The 25232-nt window shown below is 51.5% G+C and overlaps 3 protein-coding genes across 12 annotated transcripts; 2 read left to right on the forward strand and 1 right to left on the reverse strand.

Moving 5' to 3' along the window:
• The first annotated feature begins 417 nt into the window (after nt 1-417).
• Nucleotides 418-12266, forward strand: PPT2 (palmitoyl-protein thioesterase 2). 6 transcript variants are annotated; one of them, XM_003311194.6, is made up of 9 exons: nt 418-502; nt 1454-1644; nt 1897-2050; nt 2555-2650; nt 2738-2845; nt 4518-4601; nt 4721-4805; nt 9891-9945; nt 10130-10998. In XM_003311194.6, exons 1-9 carry the CDS (start codon nt 493-495, stop codon nt 10271-10273), a joined length of 927 nt encoding a protein of 308 aa, XP_003311242.2. In that variant the 5' UTR covers nt 418-492; the 3' UTR covers nt 10274-10998. The 6 variants fall into 6 exon arrangements, with proteins under 6 accessions (XP_003311242.2, XP_009449234.2, XP_054542761.1 ...); XM_009450959.5 differs by having other exon boundaries at nt 9891-10998; XM_054686786.2 differs by lacking the exons at nt 418-502; nt 10130-10998 and adding an exon at nt 11902-12266 and having other exon boundaries at nt 1462-1644.
• Nucleotides 11902-15598, forward strand: EGFL8 (EGF like domain multiple 8). 3 transcript variants are annotated; one of them, XM_063812361.1, is made up of 9 exons: nt 11902-11980; nt 13456-13584; nt 13816-13938; nt 14019-14128; nt 14228-14323; nt 14405-14575; nt 14668-14747; nt 14821-14974; nt 15228-15598. In XM_063812361.1, the coding sequence occupies exons 2-9, from the start codon at nt 13484-13486 to the stop codon at nt 15269-15271; spliced, it is 879 nt and encodes a 292-aa protein (XP_063668431.1). In that variant the 5' UTR covers nt 11902-11980; nt 13456-13483; the 3' UTR covers nt 15272-15598. The 3 variants fall into 3 exon arrangements, with proteins under 3 accessions (XP_063668431.1, XP_009449231.1, XP_016810713.1); XM_009450956.2 differs by having other exon boundaries at nt 14821-15598; XM_016955224.4 differs by lacking the exon at nt 11902-11980 and having other exon boundaries at nt 12362-13584; nt 14465-14575; nt 14821-15598.
• On the reverse strand, nt 15528-25216 carry AGPAT1 (1-acylglycerol-3-phosphate O-acyltransferase 1). Of its 3 annotated transcripts, none has more exons than XM_063812362.1 (7): nt 24854-25216; nt 18591-18799; nt 18231-18364; nt 17716-17891; nt 17456-17551; nt 17257-17329; nt 15528-16739 (listed from the first exon to the last, which is right to left on the reverse strand). In XM_063812362.1, the coding sequence occupies exons 2-7, from the start codon at nt 18788-18790 to the stop codon at nt 16567-16569; spliced, it is 852 nt and encodes a 283-aa protein (XP_063668432.1). In that variant the 5' UTR covers nt 18791-18799; nt 24854-25216; the 3' UTR covers nt 15528-16566. The 3 variants fall into 3 exon arrangements, with proteins under 3 accessions (XP_063668432.1, XP_001163919.2, XP_001164116.1); XM_001163919.8 differs by lacking the exon at nt 24854-25216 and adding an exon at nt 23835-24506; XM_001164116.7 differs by lacking the exon at nt 24854-25216 and adding an exon at nt 23135-23459.
• Between the last annotated feature and the right edge of the window lie 16 nt (nt 25217-25232).

Below are 25232 nucleotides of genomic sequence, written 5' to 3' on the forward strand. Positions count from 1 at the left end.
GCTCAACCCCTTACCGCCACCTCATCGTCACTCTACACCATTCTGAGCGCAAAAATGGTTTGATTGAGACAAATTTAGACCAAGCAATGACCTTGTAAACAGAGGGGCTCAGACATGCTGAGAAATCCTTATCTCTAGAGAAACGTCTTTAAATGCTAAGTAAAAGCCCTAGCAAGTAAAAGCCCTGAGGCACTAGGGTGTCGGTTAGGGGTCACAGGCGGAGAGGTGGGGCGCCTGGGGGTTTCGGTAGGGAGCCACCCACAGATAACTCAGACAGCCAGATTCTGGGGGTCGTTCAGGTTGAAAGACTGGTCGAAATTACGCGGGCATGAGTCAGCGCATCCCTACGCGCCCTCCGCCCCTTGAGGGTGGGTCGCTTATAGGGAGGGGAGTAGAGTAGGGCAGGAGAAACTGGGCCAGGCTGCACTTAGCTCAAGGGGCCTCGAGGACTCTCTGCGTCTCTGGAGACAAGGGCACTACACGCACTTCAGAATGAAGAGTTGTAAGTCGCTGACCTGGGGCGGACTGGAGGGTGGGGTGGGGGTGGGTGTTGAGGGGCACGCCCGGGTTGGCATCAGCCCTCCAGGCCACCCTGCCACTCACCCAGCACACGGCAAAATGCAGAGGACTACCTTTCCCTGGTCCGCCCCCTGGCCGCCCCTTGGGGAATGCAAAGTTCGTGTTCTGCTGCGGAGCCAGACGCCTGTATTGGGAAGTGGGGAGAATCAAGGCGGGGAAATCGGACCTTTGGGTCGCTGGGGGCAACGAAGCCTGGAGAGGCCTTCTTTCCGTTCCCAGAATATGTTTGCTGCTTTTTCCTCTCCCCACTGGCCTAAATGGATCGCTCCGCCTGTTTCCTCCCCAGCACCTAGGGCGCAATGGAATATTCCATTGCCCCTCCTGTCCTGGGTCTGTGTTGCGGGGAACGCTCGCGCGGTTGCCAGAGAAAGCCCCGGACGTGACGGATTTGCGCGACCCCAAGCAGCCCGCCCTTCCCCCTCCCATCCGTCATTCCCCTGCGCTCTCTTTCCTCACCCTTCCCCCCGCCACCGTGGGTTCCAGACTTGGGATAAGTAAACAGCGGGTGGAGCGAGGCCTACGGACCCAGGCTAGGTGGGAGTCTGCACTCTTCAAGGGGCCTGGGCTGCTGCTCACGGGTATTAAAGAACTCCGCGTTGTTCATTGCTGAGGCGATGCATTAGGAAGATCCTGAACCTAGAGAACAAGTCCCCCGAACGCTGAGTTGGGGGCGGGACTTTGGGTGCGCGTTGGTGCGTCAACGTGGTGGGGGGGTGTGTTTGTAGGGAGAGGGCTGGAGTAAGTTAAAAGTAGGCTATTTTGTGACACGGACCTGGTGTGGGAGCGAGAGGAGGTGGCTTGATTGCCGGGCGTCTGTTCCGAGGGAGGAGGGTGTTGCCATCTCCCTCACATGCCCTTATCACCCCTTTCTCAGGCGGGAGCATGCTGGGGCTCTGGGGGCAGCGGCTCCCCGCGGCGTGGGTCCTGCTTCTGTTGCCTTTCCTGCCGCTGCTGCTGCTTGCAGCCCCCGGGCCCCACCGCGCGTCCTACAAGCCGGTCATCGTGGTGCATGGGCTCTTCGACAGCTCGTACAGCTTCCGCCACCTGCTGGAATACATCAATGAGGTCTGGCAGGGGACACCTGGGTGCAGGGCGTTAGAAGCGTCTACTGTGGCAGGGGAGGGAGAGCGGGGAACTGAAAGCCACCTCTCTGGGCCTGCCCAGTTCCTCAGGGAGCTGGTGCTGGCGTGGGGGAGAGTTGGGGGACGGGATCCCTGGTTCTAGCAGGGTACAATAGACCTGTGGACGCGGGCCAGGGGGTGGCGTGTGGGAGCTTCTTAGCCTATCCCCGGTGGCTGCATTGCCCCCTTCCCACAGACACACCCCGGGACTGTGGTGACAGTGCTCGATCTCTTCGATGGGAGAGAGAGCTTGCGACCCCTGTGGGAACAGGTGCAAGGGTTCCGAGAGGCTGTGGTCCCCATCATGGCAAAGGCCCCTCAAGGGGTGCATCTCATCTGCTACTCGCAGGGTAGGCGACTCCCCTGCCCCTAACTCCTAAGCCCTATCTGAGGCTTGATCCTTATCTGAGGGACACTTCCTAGTGTCCCTTTTTCTGAACCACATTGCTCCAGGCACAACCCTAGTACCTGAGCCCTTCCTTTCTGACTTCCCTCAGCACCTGGGTCTCATCTCTGTCTTGAATGGGAGGGAGGCTCCCTACACTGCTGCCCTTTTGCTTCCTGTTACCCGTGGTTCTTGGACATAAGGGCTAATGGGGCAGGTAAAAACATCCTAGAACTAGAGGCAGGAGGCCCAGCATCTAATTCGGGCTCAGTCACTTATATGATGTGTGACCTTTTGGCACAGGGTGTGCCTGCCTTCTGTAAGCCTCAGTCTCCTTTGTGTACAGTGTGTGTCTGTGTGTGTCTCTTTGTGTGTGTGTGTGTGTGTGTGTGTGTGTGTGGTGGGGGTGGGGGGTGCTGCTGGCTTTGCTGTCCTTAAGTGCCTGCCCAATGTGGTGTTCTGCTTACAGGGGGCCTTGTGTGCCGGGCTCTGCTTTCTGTCATGGATGATCACAATGTGGATTCTTTCATCTCCCTCTCCTCTCCACAGATGGGACAGTATGGAGGTGAGTGGGCACTAGACTCCATAGAATGCCCTGAGTTTTGGGGGAACAGAGGTTTATGGTCACTTAGCATTGCCATTCGCTTGCCAGACACGGACTACTTGAAGTGGCTGTTCCCCACCTCCATGCGGTCTAACCTCTATCGGATCTGCTATAGCCCCTGGGGCCAGGAATTCTCCATCTGCAACTACTGGCATGGTGAGTGGGGATGCTGAACTGGGGCTTCCATGGATCAGGTCAGTTGCTTCCACCTCTGCTACAACCAATAGCAGTGATGACAATAAAGATAACTTACATTTATTGAGTTATTTGAACAGGCTCTGTTCAGAATTTTTTTTTTTTTTTTTTTTTTTTTTTGAGACGGAGTCTTGTTCTGTTGCCCAGGCTGGAGTGCAGTGCACCATCTCGGCTCACTGCAACCTCCGCCTCTCAGGTTCAAGTGATCCTCCTGCCTCAGTCCCCCTAGTAGCTGGGATTACAGGCAGGCGCCATCATGCCCGGCTAAGTTTTGTATTTTAAGTAGAGATGGAGTTTCGCCATGTTGGCCAGGCTGGTCTCGAACTCCTGACCTCAGGTGATCCACTCGCCTCGGCCTCCCAAAGTGCTGGGATTACAGGTGTGAACCATTGCACCTGGCCCAGAATGTTTTAAGTGTGTCACCTTATTGCCTTAGAAGGTTTAGTCTGATGTGGGAGTCAGCAAACCTTGTCTATAAAGGGCCAGAGAGTAAATATTTTTGACTTTGTAGGACATATAGTCTGTTTCACAACTCCTCAATTCTGCTGTTGTAGTGTGAAAGCAGACATGTACCATATGTGAATGAATGTGCCTGTGTTCCAGTAAAACTTCATTTACAAAAACAAGTAGCAGGCTGGATTTGGTCCTTTGGTCACAGTTTGCCAACCTCTAGACCAGACCATGGGGCCAGAATACTTGGGTTTGAATCTTGACCCTATTGGGTGCCTTTGGGCAAGTTACTTAACCATTCTGTTACTCAGTTTTCCTTATCTGTAAAATATTATAGCATGTACTTCACCAGGTGGTTGTAAGGATTAAATAAATAAATGAATGCAATGTACTTTGAATAGTACCTGGCTCATATAGTAGATACTAGATAGAAGTACTTGCTATTGCCAGGTGTGGTGGCTCACACCTGTAATCCCAATATCTTGGCAGGTGGAGGTGGGCACATCACCTGAGGTCGGGTTCGAGACCAGCCTGGCCAACATGGTGAAACCCCATCTCTACTAAAAATACAAAAAAAAATTAGCTGAATGTGGGCACACGCTTGTAATCCCAGCTACTCAGGATGCTGAGTCAGGAGAATTGCTTGAACCCGGGAGGCAGATGTTGCAGTGAGCGGAGATCCTGCCACTGCACTTCAGCCTGGGTGACAGAGTGAGATTTCGTCTAAAAAAAAAAAAAGTACTTGTTACTATGTTAACAGTTGTTATCACTACTATTATTATTTTGAGATGGAGTCTCACTGTGTGTCCCAGGATGGAGTGCAGTGGTGCAGTCTCGGCTCACTGTAACCTCCACCTCCTGGGTTCAAGTGATTCCAGCGCCCCGAGTAACTGGGATTACAGGCATGCACCACCATGCCTGGGTAACTTTTGTATTTTTAGTAGAGACAGGGTTTCGCCATGTTAGCCAGGCTGGTCTCAAACTCCCGACTTCAAGTGATCCACCTGCCTCTACCTCCCAAAGTGCTGGGATTCCAGGTGTGAGCCACCGCACCTGGCCTACATTATCACTACTATTTTATTACTATCCACCTTGACTATTGCTGCAGCTTCCTTATTGGGCTTTTCACCACCAGTCTTGCCTCCCTTTTCTGCTTCTTTTTCTAACTGCCATTTGTACCCAGATCCCCACCATGATGACTTGTACCTCAATGCCAGCAGCTTCCTGGCCCTGATCAATGGGGAAAGAGACCATCCCAATGCCACAGGTGAGAATTCAGACTCCTACCTGTGTTGCTTTTTCTGCTTCTTTGACTCCCTATGTCTCCCTCTCCAACCTGGCCTGACCCCTGTGGCTGACTCAGCCTCTCTTCTTCCCATCCTACAGTATGGCGGAAGAACTTTCTTCGTGTGGGCCACCTGGTGCTGATTGGGGGCCCTGATGATGGTGTTATTACTCCCTGGCAGTCCAGGTAATAAGGGATTTTGTGGCCTGAAGATTGGCTAAAGACATCCCCCAACCCCAGTTGGTCTTTATCTCATGCCTAAACTGGCCTGCTCCTTCCACTGTTCAGTTAGTGCTCCTCCCCCCATTCATCATGTCACCCAAGACCAAAACCTGGGAGTCATATCCCAACCCCTTGTATCAAGCCAGTCACTAAGTCCTGCTGACTCTTCTCCTCTCCATCCCTATCACCCCCTCCCCCACTTTATAAAAACTTTTAATTTTGAAATTCTTATAGATTCATAGGAAATTGCAAAGATAGTATAGCGAGGCCCTTCACCCAGCTTCCCCCAGTGGTTGCATCCTATGTAATTATAGCACAGTATCAAAACCAGGAAATTCACATTGGTTCAATGTGTGTGTGTAGTTTTATACCATTTTATCACATTTCCTACCACCTCTTTACTTACCTGGACTATTATAACAGCCTCCAGCTTTGTCCCCTCCATCCTATTCCTTAGAAAAAAATCCATGGCTCCATGGTACTATGTGCTTGCCTGTGTTATAGGTCACCATGTGTGATCTATAATGTCACCTGAGCTACTTGAATTGCTCAACAAATATTTATTCAACATTATGGGCGCAGGCTTGTTCTGGGCCCTAGGGATGCAGTGGTAAATAAAAGAGAAGTCCCTAATGTTATGTAGCTTATATTCTAGTTTGTAAGACAGCTGATACATACATACAAATATATATGTCAGGTAATAAGGCAGGGGAAAGGATTAGAGGATGTCCCGGGCCTAGTTTCAATAGTGGCCGAAGAAGTCCTCCTGGAAAAATCACCATTCAATTAGAGACTGAAGGAAGTGAAGGAGGGAGTTGTGCTCTGGGTGGAAGAACCCCCCAGGGAGAAGGTCTGGCACCTGCAGAGGCCCTGAGGCACGTGTGAGCAATAAGGAGGCCAGCATGGCTAATGCACAAGGAGCTGGGGAGAGGACAGGAGAGGAGCTAAAAGTGGTAGCAGGGGACCAGGCATGTCAAACCTTAGCAGGTCAAGGTAAGGCCCTTGATATTTTTTTTTCTTTTTTGTGTGATAAAATATACATAACATAAAATTGCCATTTTAACCATTTAAAAATGTACAGTTTTGTGGCATTAAGTATACTCACATCATTGTAAAACCATCACCCATCAGCACCATCCATCTCCAGAACTTCTTTTTCCCCAAACTGAAATTGTATACCCATTAAAAAATAGACTGGGTGTGGTGGCTCACGCCTGTAATCCCAGCACTTTGGGAGGCCGAGGCAGTGGATCACCTGAGGTCGGGAGTTCGAGACTAGCCCGACCAACATGGAGAAACCCTGTCTGTACTAAAAATACAAAACTAGCTGGGTGTGGTGATGCATGCATGTAATCCCAGCTACTTGGGAGGCTGAGGCAGGAGAATCGCTTGAACCTGGGAGGCAGAGGTTGCAGTGAGCTGAGATTGCGCCATTGCACTCCAGCCTGGGCAACAAGAGCGAAACTCCATCTCAAAAAAAAAAAAAAAAAAAAAAAATATATATATATATATATATATATCCTCATCCCTATTTCCCGACAGTCCCGGTAACCAGGCTTTTGATTTTTTTTTTTTAATTCTGAGTGAGATGGGAAGGCACTGGACAGTTTTCAGTGAAGGCAGGACATCCCTTACAATATTGTAATAATATAATAGTAAGTGATGAGTTTTATGTACATCATGTCATTTCAGATCTACCACAACCCTATGAATGACAGTGATAGCTCATGGTTATATAACATTTTTAATGTTCCAAGTCACTGTTTCTTCCTTTTTTTTTTTTTTTTTGAGACAGAGTTTTGTTCTTGTCGCCCAGGCTAGAGTGTAATAGCACAATCTCGGCTCACTGCAACCTCCGCCTCCTGGGTTCAAGCCATTCTCCTGCCTCACCTCCCAAGTGGCTGGGACTACAGGTGCCCACCACCATGCCTGGCTAATTTTTAGTATTTCTGGTAGAGACGGGGTTTCACTGTGTTAGCCAGGATGGTCTCGATCTCCTGACCTTGTGATCCGCCCGCCTGCTTCGGCCTCCCAAAGTGTTGGGATTACAGGCGTGAGCCACCGCGCCTGGCCAATATATATATACATAGATATATATTTTTTGAGTTGGAGTCTTCGCTCGGTCGCCCAGGCTGGAGTGCAGTGGCGTGATCTCGGCTCACTGCAAGCTCTGCCTCCCAGGTTCACGCCATTCTCCTGCCTCAGCCTCCTGAGTCGCTGGGACTACAGGCACCCGCCGCCACGCCCGGCTAATTTTTTTGTATTTTTAGTAGAGACGGGGTTTCACTGTGTTAGCCAGGATGGTTTCGATCTCCTGACCTCGTGATCCACCTGCCTCGGCCTCCCAAAGTGCTAGGATTATAGGCGTGAGCCCACGCACCCGGCCTTGCCTGGCCAATATTTTTTAATTAAAAGATTTTAACTCCATCTGGCTGGGTGCGGTGGCTCACGCCTATAATCCCAGCACTTTGGGAAGCCGAGGCGGGTGGATCACCTGAGGTCAGGAGTTCGAGAACAGCTGGCTAACATTGAGAAACCCCATCTCTACTAAAAATACAAAAATTAGCGGGCCTGGTGGTGCACGCCTGTAGTTCAGCTACTCAGGAGGCTGAGGCAGGAGAACTGCTTGAAACCAGGAGGCGGAGGTTGCAATGAGCCGACAGGGTCAGGCTGCACTCCAGCCTGGGCGACAGAGCAAGGCTCTGTCTCAAAAAAAAAAAGAAAAAAAGGATTTTAAGACCTTTTTATTTTGAAATAATTTCATACTTAAGAAAAGTTTGCGCCTGTAATCCTAGCACTTTGGGAGGCCGAGGCATGAGCCCAGGGGTTTGAGACCAGCCTGGGCAACATGGCAAAACCCTGTCTTTACCTAAAATACAAAAATTAGCTGGGCGTGGTGGTGAGCCCTTGCAGTCCCAGCTACTTGGGAGGGTGAGGTACGAGAATTGCTTGAGCCTAGGAGGTCAAGGCTGCAGTGAGCCGAGATCTCACCATTGCACTCCTGCCTGGGTGACAGAGTAAGACCCTGTCTCAAAAAAAAAAAAAAAGTTACCAAAATAGCAAAAAGCAGTCATTTATACTCCTCACCTAGATTTCGCAAATGTCAACATTTTGTCATGTTTACATTAATATCTTTTTTCTCTAAATATATATACATTTATTTATATACGTTAATGTTATATTTAAATATAAACATAGATTCAAATTTTCCTGAATATGCGCTCACAGATTATTCAAATTTTTCCAACTGTCCTTATAGAAAAAAATATACAGTGGAAGATCCAAATCAGGATCTTGAGTTGCATGATCTTGTTACGTCTCTTTAGTATCTTTTTTTTTTTTTTTTTTTTTTTGAGTTGGAGTTTCACTCTTGTTGCCCAGGCTGGAGTGCAATGGCAAATCTCGGCCCACTGCAACCTCCGCCTGCCAGGTTCAAGTGATTCTCCTGTCTTAGCCTCCTGAGTAGCTGGGATTATAGGCGCCCGCCACCATGCCCAACTAATTTTGTATTTTTAGTAGAGACGGGGTTTCTCCATGTTGGCCAGGCTGGTCTCGAACTCCTGACCTCAGGTGATCCACCCTCCTTGGTCTCCCAAAGTGCTGGGATTACAGGCATGAGCCACCACACCTGGCCTTTTTTTTTTTTTTTTTTTTTTTTTTTGAGACAAAGTCTCACTCTGTCGCCAGGCTGGAGTGCAGTGGCGTGATACCGGCTCACTGCAACCTCTGCCTCCCAAGTTCAAGTGTGCCTCAGCCTCCCGAGTAGCTGGGATTACAGGTATATGCCACCACACCCAGCTAATTTTTGTATTTTTAGTAGAGATGGGGTTTCACCATGTTGGCCAGGCTGGTCTCGAACTGCTGACCGTAGGTGATCTGCCCACCTCGGCTTCCCAAAGTGCTGGGATTACAGGCATGAGCCACTGTGCCAGCCCTCTTTAGTATCTTTTAATCTGGAATGGTTTTTAGTCTTTGTCCATGACATTGATATTTTCGAAGCATATGGATCAGCTGTTGTGTAGAATTTCCCTCAGTGTGGGTTGGATATTTTCTCGTGCTTAGGTAATAAATTTTTTTTTTTTTTTTTGAGATGGAGTCTCACTCTGTTATCCAGGCAGGAGTGCAGTGGCGCCATCCTGGCTCACTGCAACCTTTGCGTCCCAGAATCAAGCAATTCTCCTGCCTCTGCCTCCTGAGTAGCTGGGATTACAGGCGCCCACCACGCCCAGCTAATTTTGTATTTTTAGTAGAGACAGGGTTTCTCCATGTTGGCCAGGCTGGTCTCGAATTCCTGACCTCAGGTGATCCACCCTCCTCGGCCTCCCAAAGTGCTGGGATTACAGGCTTGAGCCACCACGCCCAGCTAATTTTGTATTTTTAGTAGAGATGGGGTTTCACCACGTTGGCCAGGCTGGTCTTGAACTCCCGACCTCAGGTGATCCGCCGGCCTTGGCCTCCCAAAGTGCTGGGATTACAGGTGTGAGCCACCTCGCCCGGCCAGTAATGCATTTTTGATGGGGTTTCTACAGAAGTGAGGTTGTATCTTCAGTGTATCACCTCATGAAGTACATTATATCCAGTAAGGTATTTTTGAGTGTCCTCCCTGCTACCTGTCTCCCCAGTAGGCCTTGGGTTCCTTTGGGACCTTAGCCCACCTTGATTTCTTCCTTTCCTTTTTCCTTTTCTTTTTTCTTTCCTTTTTCCTTTCCTTTCCTTTTTGAGATGGGGTCCCGCTCTGTCACCCAGGCTAAAGTGCAGTGGTGCGATCTCGACTCAATGCAACCTCCACCTCCCAGGTTCAAGTAATTATCCTGCCTCAGCCTCTTGGGTAGCTGGGCTTGCAGGCATCTGCCACCATGCCCAGCTAATTTTTGTATTTTTAGTAGAGATGGGGTTTCACCATTTTGGTCAGGCTGGTCTTGAACTCCTGGCCTCAGGTGATTTGCCCGCCTTGGCCTCCCAAAGTGCTGCAATTACAGGCGTGTGCCACTGCGCCTGGCCAGATTTTCTCCAGCTCTTCTGATAACCTCCCCCCAAATCTCTTTGTAGCTTCTTTGGTTTCTATGATGCAAATGAGACCGTCCTGGAGATGGAGGAGCAACTGGTGAGCCCCCTGGGATTACTTCCCCTTCTAGCCGCTGTCCCACCTTATTCCAGAGCCCTCTCTGTGACTCCTGAGCTGAAGGGTTCACCCTGTGGGGAGGTGGTCCAGGATCCCAGCAGTAACTCACTTTGTCTCTCCTTGTGTCTCTCTTCCATGCTTCCACGCCCCTTCGACCACCTTGAAGGTTTATCTGCGGGATTCTTTTGGGTTGAAGACTCTATTGGCCCGGGGGGCCATAGTGAGGTGTCCAATGGCCGGGATCTCCCACACAGCCTGGCACTCCAACCGTACCCTTTATGAGACCTGCATTGAACCTTGGCTCTCCTGAGGATATATTCAGGGGTCCCCAGGAACTCCTCGGTCCAGAGACCAAGTGGTGGCCTTGGAAAGCAGATGTCAGGCTTTGGTGTGCCTGTGACCACCTCATTGCTCCCATATTATCCCCCGTTTTTAGTAGAGACGGGGTTTTAGTAGAGACTTGGCCTCCCAGAACCCCCTTCCTCTGCTCCTCCATGAATGACAATTCCAGGCCTCCCCTACCTCATGTCCTCTCATTTGGGGGATTGCTCCATGCTGTCCCTTTCTCTCAAGGCCGAAGTTGGGAAGTGAGAAACCATGTTTTTAACTTGTGGCTGCTTTTGCTGCTGCTGCTCCTCCGTATCTGGCTGTATGGGTGGAGAACCCACCCCCTGCCCACCACAGGGGTCTCCTTCCAGGCCACTCAGGACATTTTTAGCTTCTCTTCTCCCCATGTTCCCTTTTTTCTCTGAAGTCCCCTGACATCAGCCCTCCCAACTCCTAAGAGGGACTATCCATGAGAGTGGGGTTCTGAGGCTCCCCTATGGGGACAGTTCCGTTCTTGAAGTGTCAGTGTTGGGGAATATCTGTGGCCTATGAGGCCCATCTCAGGTTTGGGGATCCCCCAGTCCCTATGATCAGTGTTGGAGTACCCCCCTGGGAGAGCCTAGTTTCTTTGAGGCCCCAGGCCCTCTTTTAACTACCTTTGAATAGGTGTTATCCCTGTATTTACGGAAATAAAGTTCCATTTCCTCAGTGTGACTTGGTTCATTTCCAGGTGGAGGGGACCTGGCTCCCCAAGGAGGGTGGGGGCAGAGCCTGAGGCCTGGGTGCCCAGATGCCTGGTCTAGGGTGGGGACCCCCTTGGTGTTTCCGCTCTCTCTCAATGCCCATTCTTTGTGGGTTCCTGGTTCTCTGCGGGTTCTTTCCTGCTGAAGACAATTCTCTTCCTCTCCCAGTCCCCAAGACTGGGGGGTTAAGCTCAGGGCTCCAGTGGTTTGGGCCTCAGCCTCATGGGTGGAATGTGCCTGCCACCCCCAGGCTAGACGAGGGGGCAGAGGGTCAGGGTGGGCATTCGTTGTGCCACTTTTGAGCTTTGTGGGCCAGAGCTGGGTGTAGGGCTGGACAATGAGCCTCCTCTTCCTTGAAAGAAGGAATTTTGGCTGAGACAATAGGGCCCTGTCTGTTCTGGCATGGGGGGTGGTGGCTGACTCAATTCTGTTCCCCCTAAGCCCTAACAAATGTCATGAAGAGAGGGGGGCAGTTTTCCCCTTGGTGCCCTGGGCTGCCCCCCTGCCCCTTTGTGACGACTTGCCCTTCTAGCTTTCCTCAGCTGATCTTGCTTTTTCTCCCATAACCTGAACTGCTTTGTTCCCTGCAGCTGGTTCTCTCCCTGCCCCCTAACTCTCCCCTAGTCTGTTTTGGGTTCAAGGGGGTACTGGTGATGTTACAGAGCTCATAGCTTCTGATCTGGGGAGTCCAGAAATAGGGGCCTCAGAGGGTTGGAAAGATACTTCTAGGGAGCCCTTTGCTGGGGTGGGGATGAGCGTAGTGGGACTTGACCCTACTGAGCTGACCCTGCTGGAGCTAAGGAGGCGGCTTGTGGGAGGGGGCAGGAATGGGAGGACTCTCTGGCCCAGCCCCTCCTCTCCTTCTTAGCCTGCCAGGCCCACCCACCAGTCTGAGCTGCTTCTGCTGAGGCTGGTCTGCCTGAAGCCTCCCAGGAGAAAGAAGCCAGGTGGGAATGGAGAGAGAGAGGAAGGCAGGTGGGGAGAGAATTTCAAATGGGGAAAGAGTGGGGTTTACTCAGAGACTTAGGGTGGGCATGAGTTGAAGGGTGTTTTGTTGGAGCAAGGGATGTGCATTTAGGGCGTTATGTGACGGTGTGGGTATATGAGGGGAGTAGCAGCGTGTGAAAGGTGTGGAGTTTCCAGGTGCTTGGTTTGTGTGTACGGTGTGAGGGTATATAGCTAGGGTTTTTGTTTGTTTGTTTGTTTGTTTTTGAGACGGAGTCTTGCTCTGTCGCCCAGGCTAGAGTGCAGTGGCACGATCTTGGTTCACAGCAACCTCTGCCTCCAGGGTTCAAGGGATTCTCCTGCCTCAGCCTCCCGAGTAGCTGGGATTACAGGCGTCCACCACTGTGCCTGGCTAATTTTTTGTATTTTTTAGTAGAGATGGGGTTTCACCATCTTGGCCAGGCTGGTCTCGAACTCCTGACCTCATGATCCACCCACCTCAGCCTCCCAAAGTGCTGGGATTACAGGTGTGAGCCACCGCGCCCAACCAGCTAGGGTTTTGAAGGTATGAAGTTATAAGAGGGCATGTTAAAGACAGGAGGGTTGGCCAGGCACGGTGGCTCACACCTGTAATCCCAGCACTTTGGGAGGCCAAGGTGGGCGGATCACCTGAAGTCGGGAGTTCGAGACTAGCCTGACCAACATGGAGAAACCCCGTCTCTGTTAAAAATACAAAACAAAATTAGCCGGGTGTGGTGGCAGGCGCCTGTAGTCCCAGCTACTCAGGAGGCTGAGGCAGGAGAATGGCATGAACCCGGGAGGCGGAGCTTGCAGCAAGCCGAGATCGCACCACTGCACTCCAGCCAGGGTGACAGCGAGACTCCGTCTCAAAAAACAAACAAAAAAAACAAAACAAAAAAACCCTAGCTATATACCCTCACACCGTACAAAACAAAACAAAACAAAATTAGCCAGGCGTGGTGGCGCATGCCTGTAATCCCAGCTATTTGGGAGGCTGAGGCAGGAGAATCACTTGAACCTGGGGGGCGGAGGTTGCGGTGAGGCAAGAACATGCCATTGCATTCCAGCCTGGGCAGTAAGAGCGAAACTCCTTCTCAAAAACAAACAAACAAACAAAAAACAAAAAACCCAAAATAGACAGGAGGGTCATAAGGGGAGGGTTGCCTGTGTGTCCCTCCAGGTTGTGCAGAGGGGATTAGAAGTAAGTAGGTTAGAGGGGAGGTGGAGGGAGTGTGCTGGGGTGTGAGCTTTTATGATGCTGAAAGGATCATGATATGCTAAGGACAGGATAGTGTTGGGTTGTACACACAGGTGTAGGCAATCCTGGTGGCTAGTATGTAAAAGTGAATGTCCTGACTCCCTTAGAGGGTTCCTGCAGAGTGCCCTTGGAGGGACTAGTGCTGGAGAAATTAACAGGAGAGGGGACGGGCATCCATTAACCTTTTCTTGCCTGCAGCCTGTAGGGTCCAGCGTCAAAGCGAATCATGGGGTCCAGGGCTGAGCTGTGCACTCTCTTAGGCGGATTCTCCTTCCTCCTGCTACTGATATCAGGCGAGGGGGCCAAGGGTGGATCCCTCAGAGAGAGGTGACAACAGAGGGGGTAGGGCCCGGGGTGAGCTCTTCTCGGGAGCCTTCTGCTGGGGGTGGGGCTTCACAGGAGGCAAAACATAACTGTAAGTTTAGAATGGGGGTGAGAGGCTGTCATCTGGAGGGAGAGCGGGGGGCCTCAGTAGCCTCTTGAGGGAAGTGGGACTCCTGGCTCCCCAGGGCCTGGCCTACTCAATCTCTCCCACCTCATCCTCTGGCATGGACGCAGTCAGGGAGTCTGCTCCAAGCAGACACTGGTGGTCCCGCTCCGCTACAACGAGTCCTACAGCCAACCAGTGTACAAGCCCTACCTGACCTTGTGCGCTGGGAGGCGCATCTGCAGCACTTACAGGTGAGGGATGGGGAGATGGGACCCCAAGAACCCCGACTAGGACCCGTACTCAGGGTCCTGAGCCGGGCGCTGTGTTCCAGGACCATGTACCGCGTTATGTGGCGGGAGGTGAGGCGGGAGGTTCAGCAGACCCATGCAGTGTGCTGCCAGGGCTGGAAGAAGCGGCACCCGGGGGCGCTCACCTGTGAAGGTGAGGCTGGGTCTTCCGGGCCTTGCGGGAGGCGCGCCCCACGGAGCTGGGGAGCTGGGTCGTCGGTTCGAGTCTGAACCCCACTTCCTCTGTCCTCAGCCATCTGCGCCAAGCCTTGCCTGAACGGAGGCGTCTGCGTTAGGCCTGACCAGTGCGAGTGCGCTCCCGGCTGGGGAGGGAAGCACTGTCATGTGGGTGAGTCAGCTTGTCCTCCCCACCTACCCAGGTGCTTGCCCCCGCCCCCTCTCTCAGCTCCTTCCTTTTTTCGGTAACTAGACGTGGATGAATGTAGGACCAGCATCACCCTCTGCTCGCACCGTTGTTTTAATACGGCAGGCAGCTTCACCTGCGGCTGCCCCCATGACCTAGTGCTAAGCGTGGACGGGCGCACCTGCACGGAGGGGTCCCCAGAGCCCCCAACCAGTGCCAGCATACTCAGCGTGGCCGGTGAGTGGGCAGGAGTACGGGCCACCGGGGGGACTCGGGACGGGCGTCCGGGCTCGGGTAGTGGTCACGCTCTTGGTCTCCTTTGTCCCTAGTTCGGGAGGCGGAAAAAGATGAGCGCGCTCTGAAGCAGGAGATTCACGAGCTGCGAGGGCGCCTGGAGCGGCTGGAGCAGGTGAGCCAAGCCTGCTGGGTGGGGCGAGGCCAGACGTCACTGTCAATACCCTGAGGCATCTCTTCCTTTCTAGTGGGCCGGTCAGGCTGGGGCCTGGGTCAGAGCGGTGCTGCCCGTGCCGCCTGAAGAGCTGCAGCCAGAACAGGTGGCTGAGCTGTGGGGCCGGGGTGACCGGATCGAATCTCTCAGCGACCAGGTGCTGCTGCTGGAGGAGAGGCTAGGTGCCTGTGAGTCCTCACGCTCCTCCCGCCTTGACTTCTATTCCCCAACTTTCCCCAAGACCCCTCTCCATTCAGGCATTCCCTCTTTTCTCCAAGCCCCTCTCCAACATTCACTATCCTCATGCCTCTCCACTTTACCATCGTTCTCTTCTGAAATCCTGTCCCCAGCCCAACAGTTTCACTTATTGTTTGGTGAGAGTGGCAGTGTAGTCCACTCCAGGCTGACCACAGCCACTGTGTCTGCCATGTCATTAACCAGGCTCCTGTGAGGACAACAGCCTGGGCCTCGGCGTCAATCGATAAGAAGCCTCTACAGCACCCCTGCCCCCTAATTTATACAGAAACCGGACCCACTAATCCTCTGGGATTGGCCGACTGTGAGCTGCAGATAAGGCTATCAGCCACCAAAGAGCAATGAACAATGGAAACTTCAGAGAGCTGAAGAAAGGGGGAGGCCTGTGTTCTTGGCCTGCCCCTGAGTCTTCTGGCTGGGGGCAGGTTGCCTGGGCAAGAACTGCTTCTTCAATTCCTTAACAAATGCAACCACCAAGCACCCAGATCTCTCTCTCTCTCTTTATTTTCAGTTTTTTGCTGTTATCCAGATAATTAATAAAAACCAACCACGCAAAACTGGGTCCCACCCTCTCCTTTTGCTCCCAGCCTACCTCCCCAGTTGTGGGAACAGGTCTGGAGTGAGAGGCAGGGAGTGGCTAATGCCACCAGGAAGAAATGAAAACTGGCTCAGAGAGGGGGAAGCCTCAACAGAAAAAGAAATAAATTAAAAGCCCTCCTATCCCCAGCTCCCCAGGGGGCAGAAGTGAGTGCAGCACGTGATGTCTGCTTCTTCCCCTTGTGTCTGGTGAGATGGTGCAGCAGGGCTGCAGGGGGCTGGGTGGGGTCATGTCCACTGAAGAACTGTACTATGGGGACAGAAAACCAGAAATGTGGAGACTGAACTGGTATCCCAGAGAGTGCACGACCCTGGGCATCTGGGCAAGGGCAGGCATGAGACCTCTGAATTAGAAGGGTCCAGCCCCCACTGACAGGAGGCTACACTGGGAGGGAAGGTGAAGGTGCTGAGGAAAGCTCCCAGGATGAGCCTGGGAGTGCTTCAGGTATCAGCTTCCAGCCAGAGGGCGAGAAGTCCTCCTCACAAATGGATGAGTCCATTGAATCCATGGACTTTGGAGTCGGGGGGATTTGTTCCAAAGAATGGATGAGTCCACTGGCCAATGTGGGGTAGAGGGGTAGAGAAGACCACATAGGAAGAGACTCCACTGGGGATGGAATGTTCCCCACCCTTGTGTAGGCTGAGTCACTGGAGATGAGGGGGAGGCAACTGTCCCACAGACAAGACAGTAGGAGGTGGGGGTCAAGAGTGGAGACTGCACCGAGGCAAGAGTCCATGGATGGGGCCAAGAGGGGGCAGGAGTGGCGCTGTATCCACATTCACTTCAGAAGTTGAAGATTCCAAAGAGGAGAATAAGTGGGGAGAGGGGAGACAAGGAAGAGGGTTTGGCCCTGCTTCAGGGCCCACTGGGTGGGTAGGTGTGGGGAGGAAGATGGGGACAGATGGGAGGAGAGCTCAGAGCCAGGGTTCACCCACCCCCCCCAGGCTTCTTCAGATAGTCACCACCACCCCGGCCATCAGTGGAGATTTCCCGGAAAACAGTGAGCATGGAGTGCCGGACTCTGTCAGCCAGAGCTGGGACGTCATCTGGTGTCAGCCCTTCCGTGGGCACTGGGGGCAGCACCCGCACCTGACATTGTCCTGGGGCAAGGGGAGCACCATCATGGCCTGTCCACCCAGGTCTTTGCCCACAGGTGGGGCCCAGCTTCCGAGTGATGCTCTTCCTCAGCCTTTCAGTTCTCTTCCCCCAACCCTGGACAACCATCCCTGGGCTTGCCAGCTGCCACTTCTGAGGCCCTTCTCCTATACAAAGCCTTCTCCAGTCCCCAGTTCAGACATCTCCTCAGCACCCCTCCAGCCCCCCTCCTCTGGGTTTGGCATTTACTGCTGAATGAGTGTTATTCATTACAGCTTTGTGCACACAGGCCTTATCTTTCCTGTTAAGATTAGTAACAGCCTCTCTTGGTGGGACCAAGTGCTACCCATCTGGCAGGGTATGGTGGGTGCTTAATAAAGACTTATTGGCTGATGTGGGGTTAGACTAGATGACTGTGTAGACATCTCATGGCTCTGACACTGAATGATCCCCCTGCCTCACAGGGATGTCCTCCCAGCCTCGCCGGACACACCCTACCCCAGAACTGCTCAAAGCCCTCACCCGAGGTGAAGCGACGCTCCTTCTTGCAGTAGAAGTCTTGGTAGGAGGACATGACTATGGGGACAATGGGAACCTGGGGAAGGGGTAAAGCAGGTCAGTCCACAGCTCTCTTCAGAGACTCCTACAATAAGCCCCTGCCCAGAGATGAGGGAATGGTGGGGGTTGGCAGCTGAGTAGCAGAACGAAGAGCAGTAGTCACCTGGGCCTGCACTGCAAGATGGAAGGCGCCACGTTTGAAGGGCAGCATGGAGCCATTGTGGTTTCTCGTTCCCTCAGGAAACACCCAGACCCTCACCTGGGGGAGAAAGAGGGTCAAGGAAGACAAACACATATGGAGGAGTCAGAGTAGGTGTGATGTTATAATGGGACCTTTGAGGCCCACTGGCCCTGCATATCAGTTTATTTACAACTGTTCTACTCTGTATCCCTCCAATCCCCCATTTCCCCAGGATGACTCACGTCCTGGGTGAGCAGGGTCTGGGCGACCTCAGACATGACACTGATGGCATCCCCCGTGCGCTTCCGGTCGATGAAGATGACTCCTGCCAGCCAGCAGGCCAGCCCGGCAGAGCCAGCCCACAGTAGCTCGCGCTTGGCAATGGGCACACAGCGGCCTGGCAGTACCTCCATCATCCCTTGGGCAGGGTGGGAGTGGGTGAAGATCGGGGTGGAGGCAGAGTGTCACAGAAGGCAACCCACCTCACCCAGCTCATCACCCACTCTGGTAGGGACTGGAGGTGAAGGAGGAGACTAGGCAGGGAGGGGGGGCCCCAAGTGAAGGAAAGGGTGAGCAAAAGTATATGTACCCTGCTTATGAGGGCAGTTCTACCCAGGGAATGAAGGCCTGAGTGAGAGGCAAGGGGGCAATGTCCCAGAGGAAGGGGAATTGAGGATCTCTAGGAGAAGATATTCTAGGGAAGGTTCCAGGAGGGGAGGCATGGCTGGGGGAGGTGTGCCCTGTGGTGGGGTCTCACCAAGCAGATCGAGAGAGCTCTGGTGGTTGGAGACAACAACATAGGGCTGCGAGGGAGGGAAGTGGTGAGCCCCTCGCACCTCCACTCGGATCCCGTACAGGTATTTGATGTGGAGCAGCATTAGACGCAAGATCCTGTGGGGTCATGGCAAGGGGTCCCAGTGGGATCCATTGATGTCCATCTGCATGCCTCAGCTCCCCCCACCTTACTGTCTTTCTGATCACCTTTGCAGTCCTCTCCCCATTCCCTGTCTCTGGTCTCTCTCAGTCTTTTCTACACACACCATGCCCCCTTCCCCCAATCCACTACTCACTTTGTACCCTTAGGTTCCCTCATTGCCCAAGACCCCTTGCCCCTCACTTCATGTTCTCGACGTTGCGTCCTCGCACGGCACACACAGGGATGGCGAGCACAGCCAGGAAGAGGATCCAGCCATTGTAGAAGGCCATCTTGAAGAAGTACTTGGCACTGGGGCTGCAGAACCACAGGGTGGGCAGCAGGAAGAGCAGCAGCAGGAAGAGCAGCAGCAGCAGCATCCATGCCCCTGGCCACAAATCCATTCTGGCCACCTGCAGGGGATGGGGCAAGGGACAATCAGCCTGGTTTCTGGAGGAGAGTGGGGTAGGCAAGGCACAGAAGGCAGGGTTGGGGGCTGGTGCTATGAGGACAAGGGCCTGAGACACAAACTGGGGCAGGGGTCTCATTGAAACCTTCCCAGGAAGGCTCTCTAGGATGAGGGTGGTGGAGATAGAGCTCAGGACTGCTCTCCCACCACTCTTCCCAAAGGCTCCGGATATATTCAGACAAGAGACACAAGACACGGACATCTACAATTCACAGATACCTGATAATAAATGACAACAAGAATAATAGCTAACACTTGTAGCTGGGTAAGGGTCTTATAATGGTCTATACTTGTGCTGTCCGAGAAAGTAGTCACCACCTACATGTGGCTACTTTGAATGCAGCTAATACTAGCTACTTGAAATGCAGCTAGTCTGAACTGAGATGTGCTGGAAATGTAAAATACACATTAGATTTCAAAGACTGAATAAAAAACAAAATGTAAGATATCCATTATTAATCTTTTATGCTGACTACATTTTGAAATTATAATCTTGGGCGGGTGCAGTGGCTCACGCCTGTAATCCCAGCACTTTGGGAAGCCGAGGTGGGTGGATCACGAGGTCAGGAGTTCAGGACCAGCCTGACCAACATGGTGAAACCCCGTCTCTACTAAAAATACAAAAATTAGCCGGGCCTGTTGGCACATGCCTTTAATCCCAGCTACTCGGGAGGCTGAGGCAGGAGAATCGCTTGAATCCGGGAGGCGGAGGTTGCAGTGAGCCAAGATCACGCCACTGCACTCCAGCCTGGGCAACGGAGTGAGACTCCGTTTCAAAAAAAAAAAAAAAGGAATTATAATCTTTTGGATGTTATCAGATTCAAGAAAATATATTACTAAAATTAATTTCACTCTTTTTGCCTTGTAAAAATGTGGCTACCATAAAAAAATTACATTGTGGCTTGCATTATATTTCTGTACAACAGTACTGGTCAATACATTAAGTTAAACTCTTAAAATGATGCATATGATAGTCTAGAAAGTACTATTACTATTTACATTTTATAGGAAATAGGCCCAGGGAGGCTAAATAACTTACCTGAGGTCATACAGCTCCTAAACAGCAGTTTCTAGGTTAAATCTAAGCCACCTGTGTTCCTAACCACTCCGTTACGCTGACACTGGTATGTATTGCATATACATATACGAACACAGCACACAGCATATATGGTGATTGTGACAGAACACTCACAGCCATATACCCAAGGGCCAAATGGCAAGACTAAAAGTTCGTGTCACTAATGCCAACAGACACACAGTCATACAAAGACTAACATGTTCACACATAGACACAAATTTATAATTACACCCAGTGACAGATAAAAGAATGTAAATGCATAACTAGAAAAATCCCTCTCCACCCAGGCAGCTCCCCCATTCCTAGGTAAACTTATGGACATACCTGGAATAGCTACAAAGACCAATCCTACCTCCAGACAGGCAAACGAATCCTACTACCCTTTCCCTTCCTTCTAGTGACACTTTGCGTGGGCAGGTACAGTGTGTGAGGCCTCACCAAGTGAAAAAAGGAGGGAATGGAGTAAAGGTGACCTAACAGCACTTGCCCTGGGAGAGGAAAGGGCTCAAGAGGAAGAGAGGCAGGAACACAGAACCTGTGTTCTAGGTTCTTCCTCCTTCCTCCACTCTGCCCCACTGTTGGGGGCAGGGTAACAATTCACAAAAAGGGTGTTCAGGCAAATACCTGTCATTCCTACTGAGGCCACAGGCACTGTCTTCCCATGACGGGAAGGGCTATGCTCAAAGGTAAGCCTATTGCCAAGCGAGAAGGTAACAGGCAATAGAGGAAACAGGAGACCCTGCCAGATGGAATACCGTAGGCTTTCTGAGCTGCTCCATCCCACTGCCCCTACAAGTTCAGAACAGCATCATTTCTCCCCTGAACTATGTGGAGTAGGCTCCCAACTCCCTCCAATCCATCTTCCACGTAGCAACCACAGAGATTTTTCTGTTAGCACAAATTTTTCTGAAACACAGAGCATTTCCCTGTCTTGCCTAAAGGCTCTTCTTGACAAGTTGACTTCTGCTTACATCTTCGACCACATCCTCACAAAACTCTTTTTGTTCCAGTCAAACTGATTCACTTCAGTTCCTCAGACACCATGATCTTTCATGCTTCCCCACCTTGAACATGCTGTTCCCTTTGGCTGGAATGCCCGTCTCTTCTCCTGCCTCACACAGCTCAGTGTCACCTTTTGGAGGGCTGCCTGAACCCCTCCAGGCCTGTGCTTTCCTTACACTTTTATCTTGATCAGCGGGTCTCGAAGTATAGAAATGCAAATTATTAGACTTCACCCCAGATCTACTGAATCAGAAATTCTGGGCATTAGGTCCAGCAATCTATTTTTCTTTTTCTCACTCTGTCACTCAGGCTGGTTTTGAACTCCTGGACTCACGCGATCCTCCTGCCTCAGCCTTCCAAACTGTTGGGATTACAGGTGTGAGCCATTGTGGCTGGCTAGCAATCTGTATTTCAACAAGCCCTCTGGTGAGTCTGATGTGCGCCTGAATTTAAGAACCACTGATCTTGACAACACACTATGTGTTGACTGGCGTTTTTGTTTCCCTCCTTAGGCTGTAAGCAGCTTAAGGACAGGGACTCTGTCTTATCTCCAGTGCCAGGACAATAGGAGATGGAGTAGGTGCTCAATAAACACTTGCTGAACAGATTCTAAGGCTGTATACCCACCCATAGAGCCACAGTTAATGACAGAGATGGCGGTTCTGATCACAAATGAGATAGTTATCCTCTTGAGTAGAAGTGACTACTAAAAGAAGTCACTGAGAAAGTAACGAACACACCAAGCCTAATGGTAACCGACTCTGAATAGATACATGCAATACATAGCCATAATGAAGGCAGAGTAACAATAATCAGGAAGAGGTCATCTCACAAGAGAAATGTACCGAATGGGATCAAGATGCCACAGGGAAAGATGCTGCTCTCATCAAATGTGTGCCAACAGTGCAAAGAATGGAGGATAATGTCCATAAATAAATACCAACAATGGGGTTCACAGCAGGGTTGACCCTGTGACATGCATTGAGCTCATGGACACAGACTGTACACAGCCACTGGAAAGATAATGTTTGTGTAGAGAGGTATGGGCCAGGGAGGTCACCAAGGTAAGGCATGCAGGGATGGTTCTTTGCAGACCTGGAGACCCAGTTACCTTCTTCTCTTAACACTTGATATTAAGTGACCCTCTTTGGAGAACAAAAGTCCAAGGATTTAGAAATGCAATGGAGGGCCAAATTTAATGAGCATACGACTCACAAAATATACTGATGACAAATTTATAACACACATTCTATGGTCCTGTTACATCAGTGTATCGTGCAAAGGCGCATACACATGTGTTCTGTGAACTGTGACTGGGAAAACACAGCAAACAGGCCAATTCAGTCAGACATGAGAGTGTGGGGTATTCAGCCAAGCCATGGGATCCCACACATGAAGACTACTGCAAATGGTAGGACCATGGACATGTCAGTCAAAGCAAAATAAGGTATATAACCTTCACATGCTGAAATAAACATGCCAAAACATAAAACGTGCAAGTAACATGAAACTATAGAACAGGTGCAATATATGAAAACTCACACACATGCGGTACTTAAACATGTCAAAACTGGATGTGAGACATGGACACAAGAATGGAGAATGGGCAATTCTGATAGAAAATAACACACCATTTCTACACAGCCTATGGATAGCATTGGGACAACCTAGTTGCACACAAGCCATTAAACATGTCAAAGGCACACAGACTCAATGTAGAAAACATGGCTCCCATAAGGCATTTGTGTGTCAGTAAGGGTCTAGCAGTGTGGAAGGCCACTGAGAAACAAGAGGTCCTGTGCCTAGATGGAAACAGAGGCACCTAAGGGTATTCCTAAGAGGCAAATTCTGCTGGCCTTCTCCCCTCATGACCCTTCAAGAGTCATGTGGGGTCAAAGGGCAAGAAAAGGAATTGGGGAAGGTGTAGGGAATTCCCTCTCCAGGATTCCCTGTGCACACTCCCAGTCCCAAATTCACAAGGGTTTCCATTTCTCCTCCCTCCCAGGTCTCTTCCATCCTTCCTCCCTCTCAGGTCCCCTCTCCTATCCCCAGCAACCCTCTTCCCAGTCGGCCCCTCTCCTTTCCCCAGCAACCCTCTCCCCCAGTCGGCCCTCCCAGACCCAATCTCTCCCCTTCCCCTCATCCTAGTCGCTTTCAGCACCCTCTTCCCTCCTCCTCCCATCCCTTTCCCGCCCACACCTCAGAGGGGTAGGGGGCCTGGGGGGCTGGCCCCCTCCCCAGCCAGGCTGCGGCAGCGGTGGTGGCGGATGGCTGTGTCTCTGTCTCTGTCGGGGTGTCGGTGCCAAGGGGGCGACGGGATTTGGGGGTGTCCTAGCCCCGGCCGATGGAGGGGAGGTGGGAGTGGGAGGTTGGGCCCATAGCGGTAGGAATGGTGGGGGGCTGTCCCCCCAGCACCCTCCCTCCCTCCCTCCCTTTCTGCTGTCTCTCTGAGGGCTGGGGCTGCTGCTGCCGCTATTCCCCCGCCACCCCTCCCCAACGCCTGCTGGTTTCCGGGGCCGGCCAGGAAGTGGAGGGCGGTGATGGGCAGCCTGTTTTGCCAATCGTCTCCCAGAAACTCAGGCATCTCCTCCCCACATCTACCAGTGTCCTCTTGCGAGCCCCGCCCCAGGGCTCTCCCTCGGTCTTTGCCCCCATCTCTGGCTCCAGCTGCATCTTTTTTTTCTCTAACTCCCTTTCAGCTCTGGATCCCCTGGTGCTGTATTCCTCCTTCCGCACATTCCTTCCTTTATTCTCCATCAGCTCTCTTTTAACTGCCACTTTTACTTGGTCTCTTTTTTTCTCAACTCCGGTTATCTGCTGCTTATTCCCCCCAACTATTCTTAAGGACCCCTTTTCCCGTACCCATTCAATTCTAAACATTTATCAAGCATCTACCTACCATATGACAAGCATTAAGTTCACCTCTCTTTTTTTTCTCTCCAGGACTCCATCTCACTCTCCAGTCCTCTGGTCTGGTTTCCTTTGCCCTTTGTCCCTCACTATCTCCCAGCAGTCCAGCTCCCCCCTCCACCTGCCTTCTCTGGCCTTTAAAGAGAAGAGATCTCTTTGGCCTTATCCCTGACCCTTTTCCATGCTCTTTTACCTCTGTACCTTTTCTTTCCTACTTCCTTCCTATCAGTCTCCTTACTTGCCCAAGCTGAGACAACCCCTTCTCACAACATACAATATGGGTACATCTTTTCTTCCAATGGAAATTTGGCTTCAGGGGTGCTTTCTAGAAAAATAAAAAGTGAGGAAGAATGCCGATTCCTCTGGAATGCGGGTGCCTCCTTAATTTGGTAGCCATGTATCTAGTTTTCCATCCCCTCTTCTCTTCCTCCACTCCCATTATCCCTTTACTAGGATCATTCCATCACTTCACTCTCCTTCATTTCCACCTTTCCCTCTCAATATCTTCCTTCCTAAACCTCAAGCTTCCTGAATCCTCATCTGCCCCAGTCCTTCTTTACGCAACTGCTAACTTCTCATCTTTCCTTACTCTTGAGTCACATGGGATCTTTTATCAAGGTCCCACCTCTAGCCACACCTTTACCCTGCATTAGTTTACATGCCCTCGGGAAGAGGATTGGTAGTGGGAGGACTGTTACCTAATTCTGCTCCTTTAGTCACAGTGAGGGTCAGTGATTGTAGGAAAAGCCCAAACTCCCCGGGGTCCAACCCGGGAAGAAGACCCTATTTCTGATAGGCAAATTATAAGGAGGAAAGGGCGGGTCTAGCCTCCGCGGGTCTCCTTAAAAGGGGCGGGCTTTGCCCCTTTTGCACCACTCACAAAGGGGTTGAGCCCAGAGCTTTCCTGCTCTGAAGGTTTAAAACGGAGTTGAAGTCAATCCTGTTCTACTCTGTGTACAACATTAAGAAAGGGGTGGGCCTTTAGTTCAGTTTTGCTCTGTAAATCACCTAATATGGGGAGGGCTGAGTCGTCCAGCCGAATGAGTTGGGTTAACACCAGCGCCGCAGATCGATGTTCGCACTATCCAAACGTCGGGCTAATCCCAGTTCTGCTCCCTTAACTAAAAGGGAGGGGCAGACCCAAGTTCTGCTCTCTACGTCACCAAAGGAGGTTGGAGCCATTTTGAACCCTGCGACCCTAGTGTTTTCCCTCTTTTCCTAGCTCTTCGCCGTCTTTCCCGATGTCGGCCAATCAGGGGAAAAGGAAAAGGCCCAATCAGCAGAAAGTCCACAGCTGAAGGACCCGGATGAAGCGAGCCTAGGACTTTGAAGTGCAAGCCTCGCCAATTGTAGAGCAGTCACCATGGCGACAAGATAGGGGTGAAGA

This window comes from Pan troglodytes, chromosome 5, assembly GCF_028858775.2.
Source record: "Pan troglodytes isolate AG18354 chromosome 5, NHGRI_mPanTro3-v2.0_pri, whole genome shotgun sequence".
Classification (NCBI taxonomy): Eukaryota; Metazoa; Chordata; class Mammalia; order Primates; family Hominidae; genus Pan; species Pan troglodytes.

Excerpts from the sequence above, each read along its gene's own strand:
- PPT2 (XM_009450959.5), top strand. Across the intron at positions 2,051-2,554 it reads TCTCATCTGCTACTCGCAGG|GGGGCCTTGTGTGCCGGGCT; the intron begins GTAGGCGACTCC and ends TTCTGCTTACAG. Across the intron at positions 2,846-4,517 it reads CATCTGCAACTACTGGCATG|ATCCCCACCATGATGACTTG; the intron begins GTGAGTGGGGAT and ends ATTTGTACCCAG.
- EGFL8 (XM_009450956.2), top strand. The coding sequence starts at position 13,484 with ATGGGGTCCAGGGCTGAGCTGTGCACTCTCTTAGGCGGATTCTCCTTC. Across the intron at positions 13,939-14,018 it reads CGCATCTGCAGCACTTACAG|GACCATGTACCGCGTTATGT; the intron begins GTGAGGGATGGG and ends GCTGTGTTCCAG. Across the intron at positions 14,576-14,667 it reads CAGCATACTCAGCGTGGCCG|TTCGGGAGGCGGAAAAAGAT; the intron begins GTGAGTGGGCAG and ends CTTTGTCCCTAG.
- AGPAT1 (XM_001163919.8), bottom strand. Across the intron at positions 18,365-18,590 it reads CGCAACGTCGAGAACATGAA|GATCTTGCGTCTAATGCTGC; the intron begins GTGAGGGGCAAG and ends ATGACCCCACAG. Across the intron at positions 17,892-18,230 it reads GAGCTCTCTCGATCTGCTTG|GGATGATGGAGGTACTGCCA; the intron begins GTGAGACCCCAC and ends ACCCTGCCCAAG.